The 19,665-nt window shown below is 32.4% G+C and overlaps 3 protein-coding genes and 1 long non-coding RNA gene across 5 annotated transcripts in view; 1 reads left to right on the top strand and 3 right to left on the bottom strand.

Moving 5' to 3' along the window:
- Window positions 1–2,646, bottom strand: part of LOC122522127 (regulating synaptic membrane exocytosis protein 2) — a 135,974-nt gene extending 133,328 nt beyond the window's left edge. Inside the window, exon 1 of the mRNA XM_043642938.1 lies at window positions 2,537–2,646. Within this exon, the coding sequence (XP_043498873.1) occupies window positions 2,537–2,646 (110 nt within the window). The remainder of the gene's footprint in view (window positions 1–2,536) is intronic.
- Window positions 2,647–5,462: 2,816 nt separating this feature from the next.
- LOC122522140 lies at window positions 5,463–6,914 on the bottom strand. Its single transcript, XR_006304990.1, has 2 exons — window positions 6,059–6,914; window positions 5,463–5,722 (listed from the first exon to the last, which is right to left on the bottom strand). It is a non-coding gene; the product is annotated as an uncharacterized LOC122522140 (long non-coding RNA).
- Window positions 6,915–6,955: 41 nt separating this feature from the next.
- LOC122522139 (exostosin-3) lies at window positions 6,956–12,494 on the bottom strand. The gene is made up of 12 exons (XM_043642952.1): window positions 12,387–12,494; window positions 11,950–12,114; window positions 11,610–11,863; window positions 10,981–11,521; window positions 10,076–10,920; window positions 9,775–9,990; window positions 9,485–9,695; window positions 9,155–9,411; window positions 8,947–9,074; window positions 8,605–8,881; window positions 8,433–8,537; window positions 6,956–8,363 (listed from the first exon to the last, which is right to left on the bottom strand). Exons 3-12 carry the CDS (start codon window positions 11,808–11,810, stop codon window positions 8,259–8,261), a joined length of 2,886 nt encoding a protein of 961 aa, XP_043498887.1. The 5' UTR covers window positions 11,811–11,863; window positions 11,950–12,114; window positions 12,387–12,494; the 3' UTR covers window positions 6,956–8,258.
- A 508-nt stretch (window positions 12,495–13,002) lies between these two features.
- On the top strand, window positions 13,003–15,217 carry LOC122522565 (DCN1-like protein 1). 2 transcript variants are annotated; one of them, XM_043643756.1, is made up of 5 exons: window positions 13,003–13,168; window positions 13,712–13,925; window positions 14,028–14,196; window positions 14,315–14,571; window positions 14,807–14,897. In XM_043643756.1, exons 1-4 carry the CDS (start codon window positions 13,166–13,168, stop codon window positions 14,565–14,567), a joined length of 639 nt encoding a protein of 212 aa, XP_043499691.1. In that variant the 5' UTR covers window positions 13,003–13,165; the 3' UTR covers window positions 14,568–14,571; window positions 14,807–14,897. The 2 variants fall into 2 exon arrangements, with proteins under 2 accessions (XP_043499691.1, XP_043499690.1); XM_043643755.1 differs by having other exon boundaries at window positions 13,011–13,168; window positions 14,315–14,528; window positions 14,807–15,217.
- The last annotated feature ends 4,448 nt before the right edge of the window (window positions 15,218–19,665 follow it).

Here is a 19,665-nt window from a genome sequence, read left to right on the forward strand (position 1 = left end):
CTTTTTTTCCCTTCTTTTTCTTCCTACGCTCCAATGAAATGTCACCAGACACGACGTATCCCTCCCTCTTTCTCTCTCTCTCTCTCTCTCTCTCTTGTTTTTGTTTGTTTGCTTTAAAGTGCAAAGAAGCATTCGTACGTGACGTTAATCTACCCTGTTAAATCTATACACAATAAAAAAGAAAAAAAAAATAAGAAGAAAAAGAAGAAGGGAATTAAAAGGGATATTAAAAGGGAAGAAATATATCGTCGAAAGAAAGAGATGGGTTCATATTTTCGTTGGTCTCTTTTTTTTTTTTCTTTTTTTCTTTATTTTTACGAGTTTAAGTCCGGCAGAGGAAAACGTGCCATCCATCCGCAAAGCTCCCGTACATCTCTCTCTCTCTTTCTCTCTATTTCTCTCTCACCTTTCCAAGAATTTACCGTCCCAATCTAGTCGCTTTCACAGGCCATCCAAGAGAGTCGCAGCTGCATGCCCTATGCATACCCTATGCAGCTGCGACTCGTCGTTACTAAGCCACGTAAGGGCTTTCGCCGTTTTGCATTTTACACATGCATCTACCTACCTACCTATCCATCTATGTGTATACATACGCATGTATATATGTGTGTATGTGTGTGTAGGTATATATGTAGAATGTCCGGAGGCTTCCTACAGTTCACAGTTACTAACAGAACCGAATCTTACGTTGATACGAAACGAGAATCACGTTTACCTCGTTACTCTTCTCAAAACTTATTCCTTGATCGTCTTAAACGTCGAATTTCCTTTCCCTCTTCCTTTTTTTTTTTTCTTTCTATTTCTATCATTCATTTTCTTGATAAAATCACTGAAGTTTCATCGATCGAATTAAAAGAGTTCGTTCAATTTTAATCTAAAGAAAACTTTTCAGCAATTACTTACTATCCTCAAAACGTAACGATGGTTTATTATAAAATACTAATTATCATTATTATTATTATTATTATTATTATAGTAGGAGGAAAACAAAAAATGCGAATTTCATTAAGTAATTCTACACGTTTCGCATTTGCGAATTTCCATCTCGCAACACGTGCAACATTGACCCACTTAGTTCGCCGGTGCAACGATCATCGGCGGTTAGCGCGACTTGGTACAATCGATAAGGGTATATAATTTTCGAAAAAAAAAAAAAAAAAGAAAAAACGATTAAGTAGAAGGAAAAAATAGAAAAATAAGAGGGAAAGAGAAGGAGAAGAAGAGAGAGAGAGATAGAGAGAGAGATAGAGGAAAAAAGAAGTGGACCACGATTTTGTCCCAAGATAAAACTTCGATCGATCGAACGAATGAACGAACGAACGAACGAATCCAACCAACGAACGAACAAGACTCGGCGTTTCTCTTTGTGATTCGACGCTCGGACGAGTCTCGTTTCGGGTCGGTTTTTATCTCGCTCGGGCGAAGATCCAAAAATATTTCCTTAAAGCGCGCGGCATGTCTATATAAGTATGTGGAAGAGAATATACATGTAATGATACGTGTATGTGAAGGTACGTATATAAATGTGTGAGTATGCTTACACGTGTATAGAAAAGGCAGAGAACAGGTGAGTAGCAAAAATAGATGAAAAGGGAAAGATAGGTCGAGTGCAGGACTAAATAATACCTGATTCCGTTGTCCAAATGGATTTGTAGGATTTGAAGAATTGTTAAGGCATCGAGAGAGGGATTGTAAGGATTTGTAAATGAAAGAAATAGGGAGGAAAGATAATGAAGGATTTAATTTATAACAGGTGATTCATAACACCAACGTTCGATAGTCCCCTCACCCCTTGTGGCGCTATCTTACTCGTCAGACCATTAAAATCCGTTACTACTTGCCGCGACACGACACCGACGTTCCATCTACTTGTCGCGGAACGCCCACTTTAGTTCTTTAAAAAGAAGAAAGATAGACAGAGAGAGAGAGAGAGAGAAAGAGTGATCTTATACAGGGAAAGGAAGAAGAGGTGTCGATTGTCTAAAAGGGAATTTAGCCGGGAAGGAAGTAAATAAGTGAGTAAGTAGTAAACAGTAGGATGGGGTCAGCCATTGAAGTAGTTCCGAACAATTCGATGGGATCTAATTAACGTTTTACTACTTCTAATCGCGTTGATTAACGACGATTAATAAATTGATGTATGATGGAATGTTAGAAGATAATTCGTTAGGAACTTGATGGTATTAGAATGGAAAATATGTTGCACGATTATCGGACGATATCAGGTAGAAGTTAAACTTGTGTAGTTATTTCTGTACTCGATTACTTTATCGACAAATTTTAAAGATAGAAAAAGAGAGAGATAGAGAGGGAGAGATACAGTTTGAGCGGTTCTAACCTAAATCTAACTGTTATTAGTTAAGAAACAACATGTTTATATTAAAAATATAGGTTCGCTCCGTTTCTCTATCTTTTCTAAGCATGACAATCAGCATCGTACTTCCGTTTAGTATCGTCAGCATGTTACCCTCTAACCGAGATAGAAAATTTGCCCTACCCCCCCAAAAAAAAATACCTGTAAATGAAGAAACCTTACCTCATAATTTCATTCTCTTTTTCCTCCTCCCTCTTTTGCCGTATGACGACCTCCTCGATGATGCGCCTCTCCTCGGGAGTGAGGTGCGAGATATCGGGTAAGTCCTCCATCACGGTGTAAAGAGGTTGGGCGAGTTGGGTGCAGCACGGGGAGGTCGGGGTTTAACGCGTTGGTGGGCAGGATGGTGGGCAGCGGCCTGGCTAAGAGGAGGAGGCCGGTGCTGATGCAGCGCCAAAACGCACCGGCGACGTCGCCTACGAGATAACGCGACGGACTCGCGCGAACTATGTTCTCTTCTCGAATATAAGACTGATATATAACCACCTTCTGTTATTATTACTTTTATTATTATCGCGGGATAACGCGCCTTTTCTACGACTACGGGATATCTAAGCCCTCGTCGCCGAGTCATCCGACACCCGGTGAACGCACCACCTTATCACCAAACCCTCGCAAACACGCCCGCGACGTTACGCCCTCCCCTTCTTTATCTTCTTCCTCTTCTTCCTCTTCTTCTTCTTCTTCTTCTACTACTTGTTCTCCTCTATCTCTCCTTCTTCTTCTCCTTCTCCTTATTATTCTATCTTCCTCGCTAATAACAACAATAGTCCTCAACGCGTTAAACGTATCAATTGTGAAATAATTCGTTCCTTTGTCTTCCTCTTTGTCCTCCTCCTTGTCTTCGTTCTCCTTATCCTCCTCCTCGTTCTTGTCGTTATCGTTGTCGTTATCGGCCTCGTCGTCGTCCTCGTCCTCGTCGTCCTCGTCGTCCTCCTCCTCCTCGTCGTCGTCGTCGTCGTCGTCCTCGTCTTCGTCTTCGTCGTCGGTGTTGCTCGTCTTACGATTACCACCCGCGACATCCGTATGACAAATCATGTTCACAGACTTTTAAAAGGTTCTCGCATTCTTCTTCTTCTCTCTTCCCTCTCCGTCGTACCTGGTCCAACGCTCGGATCCAGCATGGAACGACGTCGAGGGACGTTGTTGTTCTTATGATTGTCAAAGAAAATTCACTTTCTTTAGATACTTTATTTGTTTTTCTATCTCTTTTTTTTATCTATCTATCTATTTGGCTATCTGTCTATCTATCTATTTATCTATCGATCTATCTATCTATCTATCTATCTATCTATCTATCTATTTATCTTTGTTAATCTTAACGTTATTTCTTTCTCTTTCTCTCTCTCTCTCTCTCTGGCACACTCTCTCGATCAACGAGAACTACATCGATTTGGAATGAAAAAGGGGGTCACGGGTAGCGTGTTGCCGTGTTTCCGATATCCTCGAAGAAAGAGTAGCGAAGAAGGAGCGTGTAAGGGTCTTTGAAAGCTCGTGTTTTGTTTTCGTTCCCTTCTAAACGGCACGGGAGTACATCGATTTAAGGGTAAAGGGAGAAAACGGGTCACTGGGCTGCCACCACACGGCTCGACTCGACTCGATTCGACTCGGCTCGACTCAACTCAACTCGACTCGGCTCGAATCAACTCGCTCGATTTCTCTATCCTTTTTTCGCGATTTTCGCTTCGTTTATCCCTACTTCGATTATATCCGCTTCCTTATCTTCCAATAGGACAGACAGCGAGGTCAACGGCTTCCTTGTTTGCTTCCTTCTTTACTTGTTTGATTAGTCCTCAATCTTCCTAACTTTTCCAATCTTTCCCTTGAACTTCTCTAAAATCCCTTAAGAAAGTGGGATAATAATTATAGAAAAAAATCATTCTTATCCTTGTCGAATCATAAAGATACAAATATTCCAACTTAGGACGTAGCACAACGACCAAACTTCCTTAACTAATCGAAGAACACTCTCCAGATAATATATATTTTTATTTTCTTCTTAATATTTGATCTCTTCTCTCTCTCTCTTATCCTCTCTTCCTTCTTTTGTCCACTCCTCCCGTTCCGTTCCGTTCCGTTCCGCTTAATTCCGTCGTTCGGCTTGATTCCGTTCCGTTTCGTATCGTTCCGTTCCCGTTTTAAATCCGAGTCCTAACTCGCTGCTAATTTCCACCAAAAAAGCGGGTAAATTAAAAAAGTAAAGTGTCAAGGGAAGCGACGAGCACGGGAATAAGAGTCAAGGGAAAGAATATTATTCGATTCGTATAAAAGATAATAAATGAGGGAGATTGATAGAAAGAAAGAAAGAGAGAGAGAGAAAGGAAGAAAAATAGATAACCAAAAAAGGTCTCGGAAGCGCTTCACGTGGCAGCCGACACGATGATGGCGCTATCCACTGCGAGCGAGCCCTCTCCGCAGTGACCGCGACACCCACACACACTCGAGATATATCGCGCTCCTCTCCCGGATCGTTCCACACCCATGAGAAAATTGCTTCCTCGAGCGAGCCTAATCCGTTACCTCGCCAGTACTACTGTAATCAATTTCTTCTTATTCTTCTTCTACTTCTTCTACTTCTTCTTCTTTTCTTATCTCTTCTTCTCCTTCTTCTTTTCTTATCTCTTCTTATAATCCTCGATTTATTATTTCTTTTTCTTCGATTTAATAACGAAGTATTCTTTTGTTATTTATTCTTTTCCTAAGGATAACATGTAGACTCCAAATTTGATCAGGTTCGAGATTAAACACTCACAGTTCTCGAATCTCGTTGAAGCAGCAGCACGGATTTGTATAACACGCGAGTAGACAGTCACAACCCGTTGAAAATAAAATCCAACTAATTCCCGATGTAATATAGTAGTTGTAGTAGTCAGGGTGATAGGAATCCAAGTATAGGAAAAATAGTAGTCAAAGCTTAGCGATGTTCCTTTCCTCGCTTGCTCGTTTCTTCTTCTTCCACCCTTCTATCTTTCTTTATCTTTCTTTTTTTATTAATTTCCTTACTTCTTTTTTCTCCCTCGGGGTTTTTTTGTTTATAATATTGTATTTTTATATCGTGATTATTATTGCGACGATGATGATAATGATGATAATGATTATTATTATTATTATTAGTTAGTTGGAAACGCGCGACGACGACGACCCTTCGAATGCGCTTCCCTCGACGGCCACGATTATATCCGTCGACTCGACTCGCGATTGGTACTACTCTCGCTGACGATACGGTGTCCTTCTCTCCCTTTCTCCCACTACTCGACTCTCTATCACTCTATCTCCTTCTCTCTCACTCCCTCTCTGTCTCTCTAGTTTCTCCCTCCCTCGAACCACCGCACCTTTAGACGCCCCTCCCTGCAACGATACGAACGATCCCGATGAGAGCCGATCCCGACAGGTGACTTTTAATTTACCACCACACTAACGATCTTATTATATTACTTATTAGTTTCTTCCTAGGACTTTCCTCGATGGTTAGAAAAAAAAATATATTTATCTTTATTTTCAGTTCCATGATAAAAAACATTTTTTTATCTAACTTTGGATTTAATCGTGTATATATGTATATATATATATATTTATATATATAATAAACTGTATATGAAAGAGAAAAAAAATAGAGATAAAGAAAGAGAGAGAGAGAGAGAGAGAGAGAGCGATGGAAAGAGGGAAAGAGAAAATACGTTTTACCGGGGAGAGAAGAGGGTGTACTTTGTCGCACTTGCGTGCGAACGCGGTTGCGCGAGGAACGAACAAACGAACGTCTCTCGTCCACCACCAGCAAACTCCTTCCACCTTTCTGACCGCTCCCACCTGACCACCAAATCCCCACCACTCCTACTATCGGCTTACCACTACCACCAATATAACGAACACCGGCTACCGCCACGAATTCTGAACAAATGTGTGTGACGAATCTAATGATATGTGTTAGTACTGTGATAGTATGTGGTGTGGTGGTATGGTGGGATAGTGGGGATTTCCCTAGGAGGGGTGGGAAGACGTAGGAAAGGGCGCTTGTCGCCCCGAGGCATGTCACCCCCTCTCTATTTCTCTCTCTCTCTTTCTTTCTTTTTTTAGCCACCCCTTACACCGGTCCACAAACCTTGCAATCGCTAGATGATCGAAAACTTTCTTCTTATTATTATTATTCTTGTTCTTCTTTATTTTGTATATTTTCTTTTCTTTTTATTCTTATTTCGTTATTAGATCGTTTTATGATTTATTTTTCCCCTAGATCGAATATAACCTCTCGCAAGTGGTGATAGAAGAAGAAAAAAGGAAATTCAAAAAATGAGTCACCAAGCTTTAATAAATAATAGGATGCGGTGTAAGGTACGCGCCAATCGCGAAAAGAGATCGTTCTTACGTCGCGGTCTACTCGCCATTATTGATCGATTCATCAGCCAATCGAACGAGCCGCTCGCGATAGCGCCGTTTTTTACTACCCTTTCTCGCGCCAAATTCAAACATCTTACCATTCGACTTCTTTTTCTTTTTTTTATATTTATACATACATTTTCAAATATAAGTTTTAATTAATAAATTAGATGTTTAATATTAATAAACGAATAATAATAATTCATATTAAAAGTTACAGCATAAATTTATATCTATATAAACATCTATTTTACATGCAGTCTTTACAAAAAGAACAACTTAGATATTCGATTCATAATATTCTACATTTTGTTTGAATTTAATGGGCTTTCTTGGTCGTTTCCGTCCTGTTAAATTCACGATGGAACTTTTGATAAATGTATTCGACGTTCATTGTCCCTTTACTGCGTTCTTTGATATGCAAATAAATGTGAACTGTATTAATTGAAGACATTGTTAGATTAGAGTTGTTCTAATTCTTGTTCCGAATAATATCCTATTATTTAACGATAGTCTCTCAAAGTCAAATATATAATTAATTGCACTTACATTTCTTTTGAGACATCTCAGTTCTATTTGTATATTTTAAATAATCATAATAAAATGTATATGTTTACGTGTATGTGTGAGTTTATTACGCTTTAAAATTATTCCTGCCTCGTAACACACATACGTGACGGAGTATATTTTGCTTAATGGACTCTGATTACATGGATGATCACGCGTTATTTGCATTTAGTATATTTATACCAACTCACACTCTTGTGTATATATGTGTGATGTGTATGAAACATATTTTAAATAACAAGTAAAAATGTGTTATGTGCTTTAAAATATCTATATAAATGAAAAATGATTCAACTTTAGTTAAAAACCAATATACAATTTACGTCTAATAAATGCAGGTACCGTCGTCACATTAAACAAAACATATGTATAGTATATTACATAAAAATCCGTGTATATTTCACATTGTATAAGATATCTGAGGTTTTTCTAACCAGTGTCAGCGAATTTTATACACGATAATTAAAAAAAAAAATGTTATATGAACAGGGTCATTTTTAATTGGTACCGTTGGCCCGGAAAATCTCAGACACCCTATATATTCGCTTATGAATTTCCTAATAATCAATACGTTGTGATTAAATTGTTCGTTAACAATTGCATGCCCAATATTGGCAATAATAAATCCATTTAGAAACAAGATTAATTCAAAGTCTGACGTGATCCAAATTTTGATCATATACATTATCACATATAAAGATATTTAAAAAAGACACACATCTATAATAATTCTGAATACATTAAACAGTCTTTTCTATTGATTTAGGTAAAAGCAAATTTAAAATAAATTATTTTTTTTTCTCACTTACGACTTTTCTAAAGAAAAATAATTTCAAATAATACAATTCAAACACATTAATTAATTTAATGTGTAATAATATATGACTATGCGTGTATATGTGCATACCTACAGAAGCTTTCGAAATGATATTCCGAAATTCTATTATATAAATTTAAAACATTTTTGTTTATCGTGAGGTATTCTTGTTTTAAATAATATCGAATCAGCACGAAATTGTGTATTTAAAAGTGGCATGTATCCAAATACCTAAAATATATCAAAATATGATGATGCAAGATTATAATAATATTTCTAATATTTTAAGAAAACATTTACCTGAGAAAAGAAATTAATGCACTTGTGTCTTTCTTGAAAATGTGTATCGTCTTCCGATAATGAAACAGGACAACCAGGACACCTAAACGTCCATCGAGATGTTACCTAAATCAAAAATAAAATTTATAAAATAAAGTTTTTTTTGTATTAGAAAAATTATTTTTTTTTTTACCTTAACAGGTGGTTTCCTAGTAATATGAGATATTAAAAAGTTCATGGCTATGTCTTCGCAGTTCATATATTCGTCGACCTTATCTCGTATAGCTTGTGGCAACCAATACGTGTACAAATATGTATAATGTTTGTGTATAAAAGCAGCACCAGTTAAAACCATTGACAATTCGCAAGAATAATTGGAATTGTAATTCCATGCATTATGGAAATTTGGATCCCATGCATGAAATCTACCAGGAAATCCTACAACTCGATCCCTGTGTTCTCTCCACACCCTAAAAAACAAATATTAAAACATTAATAATAAAATCATTTATTTTTAAATAAATAATTTACATACCTAAAACCAAACATAATTTCATCGTGTCTGAGATGAGCATCATCGTCAATGGATAAAACAGCTTCAGTTTCAATCGCATCGAATGGAAGAAATCTATTGTTTAAACTATTTCTTGAAGCTTTGATTACCTGTGTTTAATATATATATAAAATTTAGTGTAATAAATTAATTGTTTTTTAAATTTGTATTAAATAATATTAAAACTTACATGTATAGGAACTCCAATATCTGGCCACTTTAAATCTTCTACGGGTGGTTTAGGACTATTCCATACGACAAGAACTTTATTCAAATATGGCAAGCCATAAAGTCTCGCTAATGAATTAATTAAAACTTGTTCTCTTTCGTAAGTGAGCATAACTATAGTAAATTGTTCCCTAGGATAATTTCCGCCTAAAGCTTCACTAAATTCTTTACCTGCACCTCCAGAACCTTTGCCGATCGGTCTAAATCCCGTATCAGATCCTATCGTTTAAAGATAATAAAATTGTTATTTCAAAACATTTGAATGACCACCTTTAAGGTTTATTTTATTCACCCAGGAATTTGGCATCACTAGGTAAGATCGTGTCGAATGGTAATTGCGGATAAAGATTGAAAGGATTCATCCAATCGTTCCAAATTTCATGGCCTTGAATTAACATTGTTGTATAATTTCTTTTAAAAGAAGGTGAGGCATATGGTGGTTCTAAGGGACCCAAACTTTCTTCTGCTTCTGGTTCAGCTATTGTAGTATCAGCTTTTAAAGGCTTTGGTATAGAAAAAAAAATATAATAGATTAATACAATGAAAATAAAATTAATCAATAAAATAAATTATGTTTTTTACCACAAAGCTTTCATTAAAGACACTTGGACTAGCAGCTTGTGGTGCGGGTAACGGAGGTATACCGAGTCTGTCTCTAACAGTTGCGATAATAGAATCTACAACAGCTTGAGCAGTGCTTAAATAATGCTCCCATATTAATCTGCCTTGTCTGCGCATTGTTAATAGATCGCTGTCTGGTACAGCACGCAACAAAAAGTGCATTTCCGTTACTCTAGCCTGTGTAAAATCATTTATGTAGCCATTTATTGATTTTGTAAAAAAAAAGAAAAATATTTAATTCCTATTTTTATTATATTCTTACTTTAGGTAAAAAAATAATTGCTTTACGCCAAGCAATAACTTCGTTATAACTAAGTAGAATTTGATCACCACCTAGAATAACTGGTATTGCTCCAGATCTTAAGGCTTCGTATAATCGTGCCTGTATAGAAGAGGTGGTTATCAAAGTAGAGTCGGTTGGTGCTAAAATCAAAGCAAATGTAGATTCCTTTAATATAGATCTTCTTGAAGAATCAGTTCCACAGAGAGACCAATCAAGCACTTCAACGGTTTTCCTTTCTTCCGATGCCGGTATACATTCAAATTGGATGAAAAATTTATCTAGAGTAGTTCCACTACTCATATCCTTTAAATGTTGTATAATAAAGGTATCTAAATTATTTTCATCCATATTCAATTTTTCCAAGTCTACTTCTGTATCGTTATTCTGATTAAATGTAGTAGAAGGACTCTTGGAACCTTTCATCTCTCCTTGAAATGATAATAAATATTTTCTCCTTGCAGGTAACATCTGCGCACAATCTTGCCAAACATCGCCACCAGGTGGACCCAAAATTGGAGGAATGATTAAATCAAAACCTTCGCGGAATTGATTTCTATAAAAAGTTGATTGGACTATTATGGCCCTGCTGGTATTCTTTTTAACAGAAGTACTTCCAGAATTAACCGATAAATCTCTACGTGCAAGATTTAACAATATATGGTTTCTACCATCCCCTCCCCAATATGGAAGATCCTGTAATTTATTAACATCCACTGCTCTCCAAAATTTGGGGTAACCTTGCGGTTGTACTGACAACGCTTCTCCAATTAAAACCACATAAATACATGCTTCCGCAGGATTTCTTGTAAGATGCGGATTGTAACCTAATAAACGAAAATACATAAATCAAAATATGTAAGGTAAATAAATATAATATTATTTACCTAAAGTCTGTTTAATGGTTGTCTTTAAAAAACCATCCACATCCCATCCTACGTTAACTACAGGAAATTGATCAGGATCATACAAATATACTGGAAAACCACTGGTCAATGCGCATCGACTGTGATCAAAACAATTGTACATTCTACATGATCTTGGATCGGTACTAGCTAATGTTTCAGGAATAACAGTCCTTAATATTCTTTTGGGCGGTGCTAATTCAGGTGTATTTCTTTCAACCGCTTCTCTTTGTGCTACTTGCGCTTGTTCTACACTAATCTTCAGTCTATCGAGATCTCTTTGTTGATGCAACAATTCTTGTCTCAATCCTTCTATTCTTTGTGTCAAACCAGTAAATTCAACTTGAAGCCTATGTCTTTTGGCACCTAAATCTCTGAGTTCATTAGTTACCGATGCTTTGATGCGTAGCATCTCTTCTATTCTCATCTTTAATTCTGATGCCTTCATAGAAGTAAATTCTTCAAAAACTTCTAACGAAGAATACGTACGATAAATATCTACATCTGAAGAAACAGATTCAACCTAAAAAAAGAAATACAAATAAACAACATGTATACGTTAACACATGTAAATACAAATAAATGTTAAAACATTAATGAATATAAAATACCTCTGATAAATAATAATGTGTAAATAATGGCACAATAAAAAGAATTGTGCAAGCTAATATTATAATTTTGGATAGTTTGATTTGTGCTATCCAGTTAAAAAAATCCCTTCCCGAACCATTTTGATGGGACGGTACATTGATGACTGTGTTCAAAGTTGTTTCCAACATCCTGAATTTATGTTGATATAAACTTTTGTTCATAATTGCTTAAATATCACTATTGTACAAACGTTATGCATTATCCTTATATATACCTGCCGAAATAAAAAATAATACAAGTAAAAAATATACATAAATTACAACCATTATTATTTAAAAAAAGAAACACAAATATACTTACCTAACATCACTAAATTGAGATTCTAAAAGTGTGGTCACGAGTGGAATATCATTATCTTACTCATATTAGAAATAATTGAGAAATATTAAATGACAATCATAACATTGTCGTCCAAGTCCATTTGAAAATATCATTGTTCTTCAAAATATTCATATTATCATTGAGCTAATTAAACATAGATATAGATAAATATTATCTTTATGAAATTTCTTCATGATTTATATTTTTAGAAGATATTACTATATATTACTGTATATATTATATACTTTAAGTAATGAGAAAAAAAAAAGAAAGAAAGAGAATGTGAAACAAAAATTAAAAGAAAATTATTAATCTTGAAATGTCAATTAAAATCCGATAAGATGATCACTATAAATTCTTAGGAAGCATGTTTACACATCACTTTAAATAGTATAGGGCAATATGCAGAAACTTACTGTACAGTAGTTGCTCCTTTATGGATTACATGTGACATATACACATATAATAAACGTATCCGTGAGATCACACTATAAAACTCGTTAGAGCATGAATTACGTATGGTATATCAAGAGAGAAGGAAACAAGTAACAAATACGAATTGAACTTAACTTCATGCAACTACTGTCACGTGATCATTGTTTACTATATATACTATTCTAATAAAAATAAATATATATGTGGTGTAAATACCCGTTCACTAATTTTGTTTAACATTTAATTAAAAAAAAGAAGTATATAACTTCAAAAATATTACCACATCGAACGGAAGGATTGCGAGAAGAAGAGATTTGCGAATTTTCAAACGCCAATAAATTTCCCGCTACTCACACGCAACCAAAAAATGTTTTCACAGTAACATCAAATGGCATCGAAAAATAAATATTTAAGTAATAAAATATTTAAACAGAAATAATATTTTAAATATCCATTTATAATTTTCGTTTTTCTTTTATGTAATATAAAAAAATTATTATCGTATCGAACGGAAAGCTTGATGAACGAAAAATAAAATGGCGAATTTTCAAATGTCAATAAATTTCCCGCTGTTCGCGAATAACTAAAAAATGTTTTCGCAGTAACGTCGGATGGCTCTGTTAACATAACGTATTATATACATTTTCAGAACGGTACGGGGGTTTTTCTTCATATTTTCCGCAAAATATGCGCATGTTCATGTCAAGTGTAGTGCGAAAGGAATAATATTTTGGCTTTCGGGAGCCTAAAATTAGCTAAAATGGTAAGCCTTGAAAAGATTCTTCAGTGCTTTTTAGAATTAATAGAACATTCATAAATAATTCGTCATGAACTTTGTGTAGTTAATTATCTAACAATTTATCTATTCTCTTTAGTTTAAAAAGAAAATAACCTATTTCTAATCGATGTCAATAATAATTTTTTTTTATAATGAAATATAAGAATCCAATGTACAAAAATTTACAATAAGATAATAAATTCTTAATTTTAGTTTTTTCTTCTTTTTATGTTTAAGAAAATATTTCAAATTTTATGCATTTTTATCTTATATGTGTATGTTAGAAATTTTGTTAAGTCAGCATTTCTAAAAGAACATTTATTTATTCATATAAATTATGAGAAATATTATGTTTGTATATTTATTGAACTGAAGTTTTGTTTGTCATGAAGAACTAATTTCTGAACTCTTGTTCGTTCTACAATTTATGTCATTAAACTGTGTATGCGTGTGTGAAATATTTTTTTGTTTTTAAAATGAATTTTCATACTCTACTTAAAAGTTATAATGTCGTTATTTTAATTGCAGCATAAATTAAAATTTTCACAAAGAGACAAAGTTAAAAAATTTATAACGTTTACACAAACCGGTGAGCAAACTGCTATTTATTGTTTAACGCAGAACGATTGGAAGTTAGACCTGGCAAGCGATAATTATTTTCAAAATCCTGAAGCTTATTACAAAGAACCGAAAAATTCGGTAGATAAAAAGAAATTAGAGATATTGTTTAGTAGATATCAAGGTAATATATTATTGATTGTTTTTCTTTTAATAACTTATATGTATTAGCTTGTAAAAGGATCTTTTATTTATATACGTTTGTTTGTTTTATTACTCATGACAGATCCAAGTGAACCAGATAAAATAACCGCAGATGGTATAATGAAATTTTTAGATGATTTAGGATTAAGTCCAGAAAGCAAATTAGTTTTAATTATCGCATGGAAATTCAGAGCAGAGACTCAATGTGAATTTACCAAGGATGAGTTTATGAACGGCATGGTGGATTTAGGGTATAAATCAGATTCATTTAATTTTAATTATAATCCATTTAATCTATCGATTATAAATCTAATTTTACTAATTTGACTACCATTCTAAAATGAAGTTGTGAATATTTTCTACTTTCAGAGCGGACAGTATAGATAAATTAAAAGCACGGTTAAATAGTTTAGAGAATGAATTAAGAGATTCACAAAAGTTTAAAGATTTTTATCAGTTTACATTTAACTATGCTAAAAATCCAGGACAGAAGGGGCTGGATCTTGACATGGCTATTGCTTATTGGAATATTGTCTTAGATGATAAATTTAAATATCTACAATTATGGTGTCAATTTCTTCAAGTAAGGCATATTATCTTTTATTACAAAATATTCATTTAAAATAGTAAGTTTAATGTATTGTGTGATATATTTAACCGTTTGAGTCCCAAGCAGCACAATTGTGCTGTTCAGATTTCTTGTCGGAAAGTGCCACATTATTGAAATGCAATATGTAATTGTTACATTGTCGCAATGCTTGGCATTTATTAAAATGATTTTTCTAAAGATCATTGGGACTCTAATGGTCAAGAAAAGAAATACACAATGTGTTAATAATTTACACAGAGACATTATTCCAGGAACATCATAAGCGATCGATTCCAAAGGATACATGGAATTTATTATTAGATTTTGCGCTTATGATTAATCCTGACATGAGTAATTATGACGAAGAAGGAGCATGGCCAGTATTGATCGATGATTTCGTAGAATGGGCACAACCTCGAGTTCGCCAGTCTCTCTAACATCCTTTCGATATAACTTTTTCCGATATAAAGAGCTTTATTTATTTGATTACACAGGCAAATAATATTAAAATAAGATTTGAATATATAATATATATCCTTGATAAAACATGACATTACTTTTGTATAGTATATATCTATGATTTTAAAGAGAAAGAAAAAGAGTCCGCTAATTATCACATACCGCAAGCTTGTAATCTGAAGTATTAAATTTTAAGTTCATTATTTTTTCTATTTCAAAACGCATTAATTGATTTATTGAAAAAAAAAGAATTGGAGATGCAAAGATATTTTTCTATATCATTTTGTATAGAGTACGCATTTTAGATTGTACAAAATTTTTTTATATCTTATTTGCGATCTACATATCGTTGTTCTCTCAATTAAATAATATGAAGTACATTGAAAAAAAGCTTTTAATTGTTAATATACTGTACAAAGTAATATGTTTATCTAGGATCACTGATAACATTAAGCGGTGACGAGACTCAATTACCAAAGGTATTTGCAAGTATATCTCTGAATATAAATTGGTGTGTTCTTTTAAGAGGAGAATCAGGTTTGAAAAGCAACAAATTATAAGAGAGAGACTAGTTAATTGTTTTCTGTAGATAGTATTTGCTAGGGATTGCGTTGTTGAGAATTGTTATCAAATGGAACAGCTACACTTCTATGCTATTCTTGTAATTATATATATATACACGCGTATGACAAAAAAAAAACAGAAAAAGCACACACAAAGAGAGAAAAAAATATGTATTGTAAACAAAAATATCTTGGCACAGTTATACTTATATATATATTGAATTTTTCCTATCCAGTAATAAAACAAGAAAAAATGTTTATTTTTACCGTTATTGTGCGCATTGTAATTTCGGAACAACATAGAACATACAAAAAAAAGAAAAAGAAATTTAGAATAAATATAGAAATTTAGTTATATTTTTATTTAAAAGATATATTAAAAAAATTTGTGATCATTTATTAATAGATTTTGATTTATCGTTCTATTTAAATATTATATATTTAATATAAATGAGTTTTTATAAACTTAATGTTGTATGTATAAATTGGATAATGATTGTAACTATTTTCAACTTTATCTGATATAAGAGAAATTATTCAGAGCATACATATTATATAATATGATTAAGAAGAATTAAAACAAAATAATATATTTAAAACAACTTCGCAAAAAGAAGGAAGGTGGTGCGATTATAGAAGTTAGTCAAATTTGAAATATCTCGCGTCGTCCACAAATTTCAAATTTTTCAGATATATTTTATAAAGCTACTTAGTTAGATGGAAAGAAAAAACATGGACTACAATATACATGTGTAATTATTGTAAGAAAAAATCCAATTATATTATAATTAGGATGAAATTTGCACAGAGCTAAAGAGAACAGTTTTATGGAAATATGTATATTGCATGATATTCGTATCAAACGTATAACACTACTAAAAAATTAATTTTGAAGGCGCGCAATAATTACTTTTTTAGTAGTCTCATGATTATATTATGTAGATCAACAGGATTTAATAATAATAATAATCTAAGGATTCTAAGGACAAAAGAAAAAGAAAAGAAAAAGAAAATATAAAAAAATAAGAAGTATGTAAATATTGTAAATAAATATCAATCTTAAATCTATTTTATTTTAGTTTATCTCATCCGATTAAAATAAAGAATTTTCAGTAATCGCTAATATGAGATTTATTTGATATATCACTTCCTCTTGGTAGATAGGAAATATTTTTCAATAATAAATTATTATGACTTTTCTGTATGCGTGCGTATTTTATGTACATGTGTAGTTTTGCGTATCAAATTATTTTTCTGTACAATGTAAAATAATTACTCTTCAAAACAACTATTACACTTGCATAAATTTTCTGGATATAAAAAAGCCAATTCATATTGATAGGATTGCGTATTGTAACAATTATTCACGATTTCATGACTATACCAATCGCACAAAGATTCCAATTTATCGATCGATGTCTGTGTGAATTTACAAGTGCGTATTACTTCGTTGTTAAAAACTAAATTAATTTTGAAACTCGTAAGGAATATTTCTTACCTGCGCGACAACTAATCCTCGATTAGGATGCTTTACAGTACTATGTCCATGAGAATCAAATAAAGTAACCTGAGAATAAAAAGTTATATAATATTGATAATGATTAAACAATGAAAATATATAAAAGTTCATACCTTGTATGTTATTTCTTGAAATATGAAAAGTACTGTACGACCACATGTTATGAGCAACATGAATAAGTTAGTTGACCGAGATTCTTTATACCAATCAATTAAAAAGCTTTTTATGTTTGTATATAAACTTGTTTCAATTTTTTCATGGAAAACATGAAATTTCTGTTCGATAAAAGGAAATCAAATTACCAAAATAACTTCACTTTTGTTTAAATAAGAAAATAAATATAAGCGCTGATATAAATAAATAAAATAAAAAAATAACAAGAAGAGATTAGATCGCTTCTATTTTAAATAAATATATTTGTTATACCCATTCTTTTAATATAGTTAGACTTCTGCCACCATATTTTAAAGCCTCTTCAGTATTGAGATACGGATGAGGAATAAGTTTTTGACTTATAATCCATGCATGTGTTGCATTACCTTCTACCATCGCTTCGGCCATAATAACGGATAATTCTGGACAAGTATCTACATTGTAAATTAATATGTTCCCTTGAGATATGCGTTGTGCCACAAGAAGACATATCAATGTACATGCTTCGCTTACTGTTAAGTATAAGTATTATTTTTATTAAATAATTTATTCTTCTCTCTATATATATATATTTATGTTTATATATGAAATATAAAATAATGATTGTGATTACTTCCTTGTCCCGGTGGATAACGACTCTGCGAAAATTCAGGATGGTACCAATACAAGTTGACTTCATTGTTAAAAGTATCTTTTACAAATCTAGGAAAATAATGGCTAAACAATGGTGGCAGAGTCATAACTTTTATAAAACTATTCTTTCCATTAATTTAGCGTTCGAAAGCATTTTTTTGTTAAGACTTAAATTTAATATTTTTTAATGAGAAATTTAGTATTTTTAGACATTTTGATAACCAGACATAATGAAGTTAGTTAAATGATACATTCAGATTGTTTCGTGAAAAACAATGACGGTAAATATACTTTTCAAAATAAAAATAAAAATTAGATAATACTGGATTTTTTGTACGCCTTTGTAAATGTACTTCGTAAAAAAATTCTTATTTAAATACAAACATGTATATATAATTGTTAAAGATAATTTAAAAAAGGCAATGCATGCCGCGCAGAATTAAAGAGAGAAGGTAAGGTGCGCACGCACATCTGAGATGCTCAGAAGAGAAAAGGTAAGGTGCGCACGCACAACTGACATGTGTAGAAGAGAAAAGGCAAGATGCGCGCGTAAATTTTACTTTAGTTTAGTGGTTATCTTAAATGTTTCTGGATTTCGTGTGCTTACAATACGTTCTTGTAAGAGTAGTAATTAAAATCTGTGTTCATTGAAGATAATTGAGTGGTCTCCTTTATTTAATTTAATTAATTATAATCGAAGCTGTTAATTAGCCACCCTTGTTCCAACAATAAAATTACCAAAACAAGTAAATTTATTTCATACGAAATTCCGATTTCCATTATTACTTTTATTTATCTGGATAATCCAGTCATTTCATAAAAACAGTACAATTTTTCTCAAAGAAACATTTGAATTATAATATTTCAAATACTCGTCATCTATTTATATCAGAAAAGAAGAGAGGGTAGAGAGTAACATATATAATTATTATATTTGATATAATTCTGATAAAGAAAAACCTTATAGATAATATATATATATATATATATATATAATTCTTTTTTATTTTTTTGTTTATACTATAAACTCGTCTCCCCTTTTTATTTATTTTTAATCATATTTTTATATTCTATAGTGGACATTTTTCATGACCGATTCATTATAACATATTGATCAATACATTAATTTATCGTTATAAATAATGAAAAAACAAAAAAACCATATTCCAGCCAGTAATATTTGTTATACTTTTGCAATGATAATTTTACTACTTGAATTTATGCAATATCCATATAAGATGACATCAAATTAAACCAAAAAATATTGCGCATCATTGATACGTATATTTTATAATATGCAATATCATAAATAAACTATTTGAGCTTTGCAATGATACAATGAAATGTTTATTTTAAGAAATAATATAATAAGTTAGATTTCTATATAACGTATGTGAAGATATCAAATAAATGAGATGTATATACATACATACATTTATATATATGTGTATACGCATACATTTGTGAGACTGTAAAACTGAAAAATGCCATTTTAAGTAGAGATAAATTACATTGTCGTGTTTCTCTTATTTTTTTTATTTTTATTCTTCTTTTTTTTCTTTCCATATTAGGAAATCTGTACTTTACGTTGTATAGTCTGAATTAATTAATGCAATTTATCAATCACTCAGCCATCAATATGACGTAATAAGCGCTTTTGAAATGCAGTCTCAAAGTATATAATTGCTTCCAACATTGAAGCATCGAGAGTCAACTTTATGTTATATCTCAATAAAAATTTATATTCGTTTTTTAAATACGATCAAATATTTTGCTAAGATTTTGTCTCACGTCATTAAATTAA

The sequence above is a fragment of the Polistes fuscatus genome, unplaced genomic scaffold (genome assembly GCF_010416935.1).
Source record: "Polistes fuscatus isolate 324 unplaced genomic scaffold, CU_Pfus_HIC Scaffold5, whole genome shotgun sequence".
Taxonomy (NCBI): Eukaryota; Metazoa; Arthropoda; class Insecta; order Hymenoptera; family Vespidae; genus Polistes; species Polistes fuscatus.

Excerpts from the sequence above, each read along its gene's own strand:
- LOC122522139 (XM_043642952.1), bottom strand. The coding sequence starts at position 11,810 with ATGAACAAAAGTTTATATCAACATAAATTCAGGATGTTGGAAACAACT. Across the intron at positions 10,921-10,980 it reads AACCATTAAACAGACTTTAG|GTTACAATCCGCATCTTACA; the intron begins GTAAATAATATT and ends TTCGTTTATTAG. Across the intron at positions 9,412-9,484 it reads TAGTGATGCCAAATTCCTGG|GATCTGATACGGGATTTAGA; the intron begins GTGAATAAAATA and ends TTTAAACGATAG.
- LOC122522565 (XM_043643755.1), top strand. Across the intron at positions 13,926-14,027 it reads ATTGTTTAGTAGATATCAAG|ATCCAAGTGAACCAGATAAA; the intron begins GTAATATATTAT and ends TACTCATGACAG. Across the intron at positions 14,197-14,314 it reads AACGGCATGGTGGATTTAGG|AGCGGACAGTATAGATAAAT; the intron begins GTATAAATCAGA and ends TTCTACTTTCAG.